The 11,652-nt window shown below is 35.6% G+C and overlaps 1 protein-coding gene across 4 annotated transcripts in view; it reads left to right on the top strand.

Annotated features, from left to right (window-relative positions):
- Positions 1-11,652, top strand: part of LOC107758297 (brefeldin A-inhibited guanine nucleotide-exchange protein 1-like) — a 74,739-nt gene that overhangs the window by 59,711 nt on the left and 3,376 nt on the right. For all 4 annotated transcript variants that reach the window (XM_016576006.1, XM_016576005.1, XM_016576004.1 and 1 more), the window contains 11 exons: positions 389-561; positions 1,070-1,230; positions 1,688-1,818; positions 5,042-5,171; positions 5,353-5,488; positions 5,678-5,816; positions 6,931-7,000; positions 7,137-7,257; positions 7,735-7,874; positions 8,665-8,833; positions 9,080-9,218. In XM_016576006.1, the coding sequence (XP_016431492.1) occupies positions 389-561; positions 1,070-1,230; positions 1,688-1,818; positions 5,042-5,171; positions 5,353-5,488; positions 5,678-5,816; positions 6,931-7,000; positions 7,137-7,257; positions 7,735-7,874; positions 8,665-8,833; positions 9,080-9,218 (1,509 nt within the window). The remainder of the gene's footprint in view (positions 1-388; positions 562-1,069; positions 1,231-1,687; positions 1,819-5,041; positions 5,172-5,352; positions 5,489-5,677; positions 5,817-6,930; positions 7,001-7,136; positions 7,258-7,734; positions 7,875-8,664; positions 8,834-9,079; positions 9,219-11,652) is intronic.

Here is an 11,652-nt window from a genome sequence, read left to right as displayed (position 1 = left end):
TAAATATAATGCTTCCATCTTCATTGAATTCCTCATTGTAGAGCAACTAACTATGTTTTTCCAAAAGGTAGCTCAACTACAGCCTGACTATTTTAAATTAGAAGCAGCCTGGCAATCTTCACTTTCTAAGTAGCTTCTCCATCAGTGGAAGGAAGCGAAGAAGAGAAAGTTATATTAGCTCATATGGACCCTGCAGTACTCATTAGGCTTAGTGAGTGAACACAGTGTCAGAAGCCATCATGACTAAACTCCATGACTGATGGAGAAAAATGAACTTGTCTACACGTGTTTGCCCCTGCAGAATGAGATGAAGAGAGCGAGTGTGTGTGTGTGTGTGTGTGTGTGTGTGTGTTCCTGCTTTATTCACATGCTGCTTCTCCATCTACAGATCTCCTACCATTAGGGACATGGTGGTCCGCTGTATAGCCCAGATGGTCAACTCACAAGCTGGGAATATTAGATCAGGGTGGAAGAACATTTTCTCTGTGTTCCATCTCGCTGCCTCTGATCAGGATGAGAGTATAGTAGAGCTGGCCTTCCAGACAACTGGACACATCGTCAGTAAGTGCCTGATGGAGACAAGGATTCTCTGATTTGGGCATTATGAAGCATTTTATTTAAAATAATTAATTGTTTTCCTTATTTAGTGTTTTTTTCCTTTTCTTTTTTCTTTCCACTTATTAGTCAAGGTTTTTTTTTTTTTTGTACCAAAAAAGTAATTTAGTTCTATATGAATAATATATATATATATATATATATATATTGTTATAAAATAAAGGATTGAATTATTGTTATTATTTTTGTAAATTATTACATCTTAACATTATTACAGCTAAAAATATTCTATTTATATTTATGGTATTTATTATAATTTATCATTTTTTGCACTTACCGTTTTAGTTTTTTTGTATGTGTGTGTGTTTTGTTTTAGTTTTTTTCCCACCCTACACTTCTGGGTGGAGTGGAAAGGAAGATTTGCATTGTGAACATTTATTAACTTTTAATTAATTTTTATTTGTATAAAAGTGCTGTTTTTAAAAGTCCTCTGTCGTCTCTTCTCTCCTCACAGCGAATGTATTTGAGAAGCATTTCCCAGCTACCATTGATTCCTTCCAGGACGCTGTCAAATGTCTGTCTGAGTTTGCCTGCAACGCTTCTTTCCCCGATACCAGCATGGAGGCCATCCGTCTCATCCGTCACTGCGCCAAATACGTCTCCGACCGACCTCAGGTCAGTGCTAATGAGTGTGCTCTCCATAACAGCTGAATTATGATCTGACCCCAGGTCAGGCTTTAGAGAGACATTCACTAAATGGGTTACGCTTGAGACCACCGAGCACTTTTAACGAGAAAACTCTCATTACCAGACGCAGTAATGAGCAAAACCTAAAGGCCTTTATTAAGTAGATGGAAAATGTAAACGATCTGTTTTCTGCTCTCCATGAAGGGTGATTGTGTTATGAGCTGTGTTTGTGCTTGTTAAGTGCTTTAGTCCTCTGGTGTTTCTGAAGTGGAGATTAGTGAAGCCCTCCACTGCTTCTCACTGTGGGTTGCCAGATTGGGGAAAAAACCTTTTGATCTGTGAATGGAGCTTATAGTCAAGCAGCATGTGTGTTCTGGTTTGTGTTGAGTATGTGCTAAGCAAATCAAATAAGGGTCTGTGATCAAACTGTGTTCTGTGTCGGCAGGCATTTAAAGACTATACCAGTGATGATATGAATGTTGCGCCGGAGGACCGCGTCTGGGTGAGAGGCTGGTTCCCTATTCTCTTTGAGCTGTCATGCATCATCAACAGGTGTAAGCTGGATGTCCGGACCAGGTTAGTGGCAAACCCACAATACAGACAAATCTCAAAAACGTTTTATAAAGTTTTTGATAAATGTTTTAAACTACAGCATGAGAGTTAACTTGCTCCTACAGTGTGTTTTTTTCCAGTAAAGTTTGTAAAAAGCACACACATTGTAAAGAATTGTGAGAAAAAGCATTTAGTAAACAAAAAATATAATAAAAAATTCCATGGCAAATGGAATTCTCAAATCTCCAATAAAAAATTTATAATATTTCAAGTTTGAGGTGAGTTTTTTTTAAGAAATAATTTTATTCAGCAAGCATGCATTAAATTGATTAAAATACATTAAATTAAAATGCAGAAGTGACAGTAAATATTTTAATTTTATTTCAAATAAATATAAAAAATTATGTTCAACAAAAAAATCCTTTAAAAAATCCACTGAGCAGTACTAAGCAGCACTGTTTTCAACATTGATGACAATAAGAAATGTTTCTGTGCACCGAATTCTGCTTTGCCATCACAGAGTAAATTAAATGTAAAAATATATTAAACAGTTTTATTTAATTGTATTAATGTTTTACAACATTGCTCTTTGGTCCGTGTACTTTAGCTTCCATTCGTTTTGCATTTTTTAACCCAGAAATGAAATACAGAAAATGTGTTTTTTCGTTAATGGTTCAAACACTGATGAATGTAATAAGCAGACACAAACTAAATTTCATTATTCAAAATTTGTATTTCAGTAAAAAATTATATAAAGCTTAATGTATAAATCTTCTTATAGCCTACGCCATCTTTATGTAGAGCAACAATTCTTTTTTTCAGATCCTCAGAGAGTTCTTTGCCATGAGGTGCCATGTTGAACTTCCAGTGCCCTGTACACTCACTACTTTTCATTGTAGCAAAGTGTAATTTCTTCAGTGTTGTCACATGAAAAGATATAATAAAATATTTACAAAAATGTGAGGGGTGTACTCACTTCTGTGAGATACTGTAAATGCTAAATTTAATTTCTAGCTTTTTTAGCGTCTCAGACTCACGTACTGACGTGGCTACCGGTGACCTATTGCTTTATGAAAACCTCTGGCTTAGATATTTTTATGATCTTGATAATTTTTCACGCCTAAAAACGTGAATGAAATACTTGTTATTTGCATTTAAATGTATCAAGGGCCGGTTCTATACGGGAGTGCTAGAGGGAACGAAACGAAAGCAAGAGCACCTCAGGTGAAGCTGTAGAAATAGTAGAGGCTACTAGCGAAAACATCTTCCAAACGCTCCAGTGTGTATTTGTGTTTGAACTCTGGAGAGCTTCAAAGGTTTCTATTTTCAGCTTCTATTTTAATGAGTGATGCTTTTTAGTGATTATAATCTTTGCGGGCTTTCTTGGCTATAATCCACTCGGAATTTGAATAAGTTTTGTATTTCATGATGCTAAGAGGACCAGTGACCGCTCACACACTGCAGAGTTCCGGGAGTGAGATCCGCATATAATTGCACCATTTATATGCGGATGTCACTATCATTGCAATGATGCTCCCCTAGTGACGTGGCAAAGGGATCTCATTATAATATTACCACCCCTTAATCTGCATGTTTCCACCCACGGCGCCGTCTTTTTGATTTCACATGCGACAACGGTGTACCAGTTCTAATGCCACGGTGAAAGTTTGAGAAAAACATGCTAACTGTTCTGTCTCTGGCTGCACAGACGAGCACAGAACACTGTTTAGAGTCCCAGCCTCAGAGGAGGCAACAGAGCAGTGGATTTATTGATTTATTTACTGTATATTGCTGCTGCCACACATATCTAAAACAAACATGCGATTTATTTCCCAGCTGTTTATTTCTTCACTGACATAACCGACTGTTTTTGTAACTCGTGTGTGTTTATAACGTAAACTTGTGTGTGAATGAGAACTTAGTTTATTACCCTCATGCGGTGACAGCCACTTTCTGTCCGTGTGCTTCGGATGTGTGCGCTCAGAAAACCATATATCAGAAGTTTAAACTAATATGGTTTAAAACGCATGATTTCAACGCGATAAACATGATAATCAGAACCAAAACAGATGTTTTTAGCAGGTCCGAGCTGTAATGGCGCAGCTCTATTCTGGAAAAGGGGGCGGGGAGCAGCAGCTCATTTGCATTTAAAGACACAGGCCCGAAAAACAGTGTGTTTCTGCTTCCACTCAAAATAGGCATTTTCAAAATGATATAATAAATGATCTGTGGGGTATTTTGAGCTGAAACTTCACAGACACATTCTGGGGACACCAGAGACTTATATTACATATTGTAAAAAGGGGCATAATATGTCTCCTTTAAGGCTAGAGCACCCTCACTAATTTCAGAAGTACCCTCGGTGATTCGATTCTGGAACCGGGCCTGCCTGTATCTGGAGAAGTAGGAGAAATTATAATTTTAAATATTTCTACAGTATATTTATATATTTACCCCATATATTAAAGCCTTGTGTGTAGTGGTCTAACACAATGTACTGTACGTGCTTTGAGCGACCATGCACAGTCCTCTCCGATACTGTGTCCCAGATAGCACACAAAATTATGACAAAATTATACCTCAATATATAATTTCATGACGATAATGTTCCCAGAAATCGGCAATGTCTATTTTAAAATCATATTTTAAAGTAATGTATTAGGTCTCTGCATTGTTCCAGAGACGGCTCTATCGGGAGAAGCATGACTTCTAATTTGGCCAAAGAAAACTTGTAAAATCCAAATTTTCTATATTTGTGCATTTTGAAAATGTTTATAAAAGGTGCAAAAATTCATAAACAAAAATCTGAAAAGAAGTCAATATTTTACTTTTTCCGGGCAGCATTTTGTGTGTACGGTTCTAATTTCAATTTTGGTTTTCAATATAGCATTTAAAAATACAACCGTTCTTTTTTCATTTTTGTCGTCATGGTTAAAAAACGAAAAACAAATGGACGTAAAAGTACACAGACCCTGTTTTTACTGCATTTTTAATCAAGTAAATGCAGACTTCTTTGAAAAACAAACTAAAAATCTTACCAACTCCAGACTTTGGAACGATATTGTATTTTAATTATATTTTCAAGCAAAACATTTCACAAAAACATTTAAAGTGTGCTTCAAGTGTCAGTTTTCAGGCTACAGTTACTGCTAACAGTTTAATACTGAAATGTTCTTAGAATCATGCGTACAGCATTGTCAGTCTTTTTCACCCTATCCCAACGATATATTTTTGTTTTGTTTGTCAGGGGTCTGACGGTGATGTTTGAGGTGATGAAGACATACGGTCACACCTACGAGAAACACTGGTGGCAGGATCTGTTCCGCATCGTGTTCAGGATCTTCGACAACATGAAGCTCCCTGAGCAACAGACTGAGGCAAGTCAACATCAGCACTGAAACCTGTCCTAGAAGACAATAAGACGTCCATTTTAGAAAGTGTGACCAGCACAGATATCGCTTGGAAAGGGACTCTTCATAATCATATGGTAGCACTCCAGTATCTTCATGCCAAGGATGGAAAACCGTGGCTAATGTTTTATTTTGTATTTTCCCTCAGAAAGCGGAGTGGATGACCACCACCTGCAATCATGCACTTTATGCTATCTGTGACGTTTTCACACAGTACTTTGAAGCTCTCAGCGATGTTCTTTTAGATGATATCCTCTCTCAGCTCTACTGGTGTGTGCAGCAAGGTGAGTGTACAATACCAGCAAGGGACGAGTTACAATTGCAGTACATTTGCAGTGACCCTGTTGAGAAAACAACACGCATTGTTCAAAATACTGAGGACTGGAATATTTTGTGTATAGGCAGTTCACTGAAAATGCATATGTGAATTATGACTTCAGGTCATGATCTCACTCGCTCTTCTCTCCTCACAGATAATGAGCAATTAGCGAGATCAGGCACTAATTGCCTTGAAAATGTGGTCATTCTCAATGGTGAGAAGTTTAACGCTGAGACCTGGGACAAGACCTGCAACTGTATGCTAGACATCTTCAAAACCACCATCCCACACATGTGAGTGTTCACCCAAAGGTTTTTTTTTTTTTCTTTCTCCAGAATTGATGGTTTGATGTTTTCATAAGGGGTCATTTTATAAAATGAATGTTAATAGTGTCCCTCTTATATAAATGTGTAAAAATGACTTAATGCCTAGATAATGGTAATTTGTTTATATAGCTTTTTTTTATCTCCAACAGAAACTCTGATGCTTTCTTTGTAAATGCACATTCTGAAAATAAATTTATGAAAAATAGCATTTAGTTCTTTATTCTCTATACCAAAATCAACCCTGTTAACATCATATTTTTACCTTCCTAAAATAATCATCTATTCCACAATTAAAAAATGTCCTAACAGCTTTATTCTTTCAAGAATGTGAACTCTTTAAGGACAAGTCTTGTTTTTATCATGTTTTACATATTATCAATAGGCATCATGATCTTAAAATATCAACCCTGTTACCATGATTTTGCATAGTACACAACTGACTATTAAATACTCAATATTTGTAGAAATATCTGCAATAAATTATCTTTCTAATAAACATCTTGTAGCTAAATTAACTTTAAAACTGTCAACCCTGTTACTATGATTTTGTAAAGTAAACAACTGATTATTAAATGCTCTATTTGTAGAAATATGTGCATTAAATTCTCTTTTGAATAAACATCTTGTAGCTAAATTAACTGTAGAAGTGTCAGCCCTGTTACTGTGATATTTTTGTTCTGAATATTTGTGTAAATATTTCCATTAAATTCTCTTTCTAATAAACATGTTGTAGCTAAACTGTTAAATTTTCAACCCTGTTACTATGATTTTGTAAGTCAACGACTGATTATTAAATGCTTGATATTTGTAGAAATATCTGCAATAAATTGTGATATTTTTTTTTTTAATAACTTACACAGAAGGCATGTAATGTGAAATAAAGCTGTAGAACTGTCAGCCCTGTTACCATCGAATCCTGTTACTGTTTTGGCATAATTGTGTAAAGAAGACAATTCTATTTAAAAATAAATAAATAAATAATTGTATTTATTTAGCTTGATGTGGCAACCTAATCATTATACTGTAAAAGGCACCTGCTGCGTAGCATGACCCCTCTAACCCAGCTCTGTGTTGTTTTCAGGCTGTTGACGTGGAGACCGGCTGGTACAGAGGGAGATCACGTGACTCAGCTCGACTCTGATAAACAGCTGGTATGCAAATAAGATTTCCAGTCTGTGCTCAACGTTTAAGTGTTCATGGAGGGTCATCCCAACCAGATGCTCTTCTAGTGCTGTATGAGTTCATTTCATGTTATAACATTAAAAAGTACTGATCTGGTGCTTACAGGACTCCATTTCCCAGAAGTCAGTGGATATTCAGACTCGGTCAGATGACCAGCAGTCAGTGAACAGTATGGAGAAGGCTTTGGCTGACAACCGCAGGCAGAGTCAGTTCAGTGTGGCTTCAGGCATGTGTCAGGGTGGCCAACCATCCAGATTATTAAGGGTGTTGTTTGCAAGTTGTGGTGAGAAGTCAAGTACAAGCGAACATTGTTAAAAAAGATATTTAGCATTTTGTTTGTTTGCGGTGACAAGTCCACAATGTTCAGTTAATGCAATTTAGATATTTCTTTTTTTTTTTTTTTTTTTTGGCTCCACAATATTTCATAACTGAAAGATTTGAAACTAAACAATGAAACTATTATTATTATACTCATTAATTATAAGTTTTTGCAAAAATACAACAGTATTTGATAGCAGAATGCCACAAATGACCAGTTAGAATCGAGAAAATCCAGAGAACCATGTAATAATCCTTAATGATTTTCATGAATTGAATTTAACAGTATTATTTTTAGCCCCGATTTTAGCCTGATTTCATAATGCACTCAGAGCCTACTGACTATCAGCTGGTCATTTTGTGTTTCCATATGCAATCTCCCCAGAAGTCCAGGAACAGCGGCTGTTTGCAGCTCTGCTCATAAAGTGTGTCGTCCAGCTGGAGCTCATTCAGACCATAGACAACATTGTGTTCTTTCCTGCAACTAGTAAGAAGGAGGATGCTGAAAACTTCGCAGCAGCACAGGTACCATTTTAGGTTCTTCACAAACTCTGATTATGAAATATATATATATATGGGATCACGATCGGGAAATCCATCCATCCATATCATCATCAGAAATGTTTGAGAAAAATGGAGAAAATTCAGTTTAATTCTGCTATATTAATAATATGTGACCCTGGACCACAAAACCAGTCATAACTGATATTTTAACTATAACAGAAATCAAATATTATCTTAAAGACCATGGGAACTCAAAAAAAGAGTTTGTGGCTTTTATTCCTTTAGGGTAAGACTTTTTTCTTTTTTTGAAAGAAATTAATACTTTTATTCAGCAAGGATGCATTAAATTGATCAAAAGTGATAGTAAAGACATTTATCATTTATACAATATATTTCTATTTCAAATAAATAAGTTCTTAGCAATGCATATTACAAATCAAAAAAGTTTTAATATAGTTACAGTAGGAAATTTACAAAATATCTTCATGGAACATGATCTTTACTTAATGTCCTAATGATTTTTGGCATAAAAGAAAAATCAATAATTTTGGCCCATACAATGTATTGTTGGCTATTGCTATAAATAAACCCCAGCGACTTAAGGCTGGTTTTGTGGTCCAGGGTCACATATATTAATAATAACATATTAAAAGTACTATACTACTAATAATACAAGATTAAAAGCTTAAAAACCCTTATGCTAGGCCACAACATCATTTAAATGGTTATCGAGTAAAACTTGTTTTATTAAAGGATTTTTGATAAAGTTATAGTGAGTTATACAGTCTAAATGAAGTGTGTTTTCCTGCAGAGAGATGCTTTGGACGCTGATGTACACGTGGATACTCAGGACCAGGGAATGTATCGCTACCTGACCTCAGAACAGCTGTTTAAACTGCTCGACTGTCTTCTAGAGTCTCATCACTTTGCTAAGGCCTTTAACTCCAATAACGAACAGAGAACTGCGCTGTGGAAGGCTGGTCAGTACTCGTGATCATTTCTTTGTTGTTAGAAACTTGAGATGCAATAAATATATCCATTGTTAGGAGTTTATTTCTCCACATCTATAAAAGCCGCCACATAGCTTACAGGTCACGTCGTATCACGTCCTCCGTTATCAGATAGAGCCACCTGTGTGACCTAATGGAAAGTCTGTCATGTCTGGCTTGATTTCTTCTCCTGTCCCACATTAAAAGGGCTCATTGTGTCTCTGCGTGTGTGATAAGGTTTCAAAGGGAAGTCGAAGCCCAATCTGCTGAAACAGGAGACCAGCAGCCTGGCGTGTGGCCTGCGCATCCTCTTCCGCATGTACACGGACCAGAGCAGGCAGGACGCCTGGGAGGAGGTGCAGAGGAGACTGCTCAAGTAAGACATCACTGCACATGGCCATGCAAACATTATTCAGCTAATTACATGCTCATAGCTTCTGCTGTCTTTGGTACAGTTCACATCTTTCTGTGTGCCTGAAGAGACATCTTCTGATATTTTAACTATAACAGAAATCAAATATTATCTTAAAGACCATGGGAACTCAAAAAAAGAGTTTGTGGCTTTTATTCCTTTAGGGTAAGACTTTTTTCTTTTTTTGAAAGAAATTAATACTTTTATTCAGCAAGGATGCATTAAATTGATCAAAAGTGATAGTAAAGACATTTATCATTTATACAATATATTTCTATTTCAAATAAATTAAGTTCTTTTGAACTTTATATTCATTAAAGAAACCTGAAAAAATGTATCAGTTTCCGCAAAAATAAAAATACTAAGCCGTTTTCAGCTGTTTTCAACGTTGAAAAATAATCAGAAATGTTCCTTGAGCAGCAAATCAGTATGATTTCTGAAGGATCATGTGACAATGAAGACTGGAGTAATGATGCTGAAAATTCTTTTTAATAATTACATTTTAAAATATATTAAATAGAAAACAATTACAATTGCTTTAAATTTTAACAATATAAAAAAAAAAAACAGTTTTCAAATAAATATTATTTAAATGAAATATGTATACACACAGACTAAAAAATATAAAATAAAACAGTAATAAGTAGTACGTACTATTCTGGAAAAATGGACCAAAAATTTTGATGACACATTCTGTACTTGCTTGTAGATTCAACAGGGTTTCCGCGAGGTCTTAAAAAGTCTTAAATTTAGTTGTATCAAATTTAATGCCTTAAAAAGTCTTAAATTGTACAAGAAAGTCTTAATTATGATTTCAGGAGGTCTTAAATTTGGGGACGGAAAGACCAGAATTGCAATATAGCTTAATGTGACGATTAAACTTCAAAAGTTTATTAAATAAACACAAGCGCTGCACGTTTCAAAGTCCGTTGCTGCGCTGCTTTGTTTACTGTCGTTACCGGGGAAACAGTTCTATTTCTGCCGTTCTGAAAGCACCTCCTGCTGGCAGAGAATGTATGTGCATTTTCAGTAAGCCTGTTTTATTGGAGTAGGGTATTCCGGAGGCTGCAGTTTCAGAACCGCATTTCTAGGACTCTATAGGCTAGTTTTTTTTTTATTATTTTAATTGATTTTTTTGTATGTATATATTAGCAGCTCATACTATTCTATAGCATTTGCTATTCAATTCTGTATATTATTATTTTTAAGGAATTATGCAGTTGTTTAATTGTATTCACTTTTATTTTCCTAACCACAATTATTTTCCTAACCAACTCCTAACCCTAAACATACCCGTTGGTAACCTTCTTGAAATAGTTAACCTAATTTATTTCAATATATTATATATATATATATACATAGTTTAAATTAATATAATAATTAATACTTTTGACTCATCCATTTTATTAAAAATGGTTTAAAGGCTGAAATGTGCAGTGTATCATTTTATAAAACTTTGTTTTTGTGAAAACTTGAATCTGAACTGTAAATCATGCTTTTTACAGTCATTTTACAGTTTAATATGTTACTATAGACATTGCCCTAACCCGCTCATATGGTATTCATTTTATTTGTGCAGGTCTTAAAAAGTCTTAAATTTGAGCTTCAAAATCCTGCAGAAACCCTGTTCAAATTATATCCAAATATATTATATCCAAAATATATCCAAACACACCACCAACTAGTAATGACAAGTAGCAAATTGTGTTCATGACTGTAGCACAAATTAAAAGTGTGTATTTTATAAAAAGGAGGCATACACTTGTGTGTCCCACGACAACATGAAATGGCATTCGCTGACTATTTTACTTCCATCATGTGACAAGTTTCCGGGTATAACTGTTCCAGTATAATTAGGATTCTCTTAAAAATAATGTCCAGTAGAACCCTACTGGATAAACTCACAGGATGTTTTGACGGGACGATCCAGAGGTTGCCCTGCAGGAACCCAGCATGCAGCTAGAGTCAAATAAAGACTTCAACTGTAGGATTGTTCAGAATCTAAAAACACCTGGACGTCAGAAGGGCAGTACATTAAAAGCCATGTTGGTTCCTCATTCCAATTTGTTCATTTTTATGATGGACAAAGGTCACTCTGCTTAATAATTCCTGAAGTGAAAGTGTGGGTTTGCTTTATTGAATTGGGATTGGTGCTCTGGCGTGGATCCAACAGAGAAAGAGCGTTCCATTAGGGCATCGTTTGTTCGATTAGTTGAGTAACAGACATTAGCGCTAGCAGATTAAGCTTTAAAACGAGAAACACACTACACTGAGCACTAATTTCACTCTATCCCAGAGTCTCAGACCTGTGCGCTTCCATTTAGCATGAACACAAGTGTCCCTGACTCTCAGACTTCACTGCTAATAGGGTGTAATCATGAGAAAGAGGCCAGGTCAG

This window comes from Sinocyclocheilus rhinocerous, unplaced genomic scaffold (genome assembly GCF_001515625.1).
Source record: "Sinocyclocheilus rhinocerous isolate Xijiao unplaced genomic scaffold, SAMN03320098_v1.1 scaffold142, whole genome shotgun sequence".
NCBI classification, from domain to species: domain Eukaryota; kingdom Metazoa; phylum Chordata; class Actinopteri; order Cypriniformes; family Cyprinidae; genus Sinocyclocheilus; species Sinocyclocheilus rhinocerous.
Note: the sequence above shows the minus strand (reverse complement) of the source record. Positions and strands in the feature narration are given on the sequence as shown.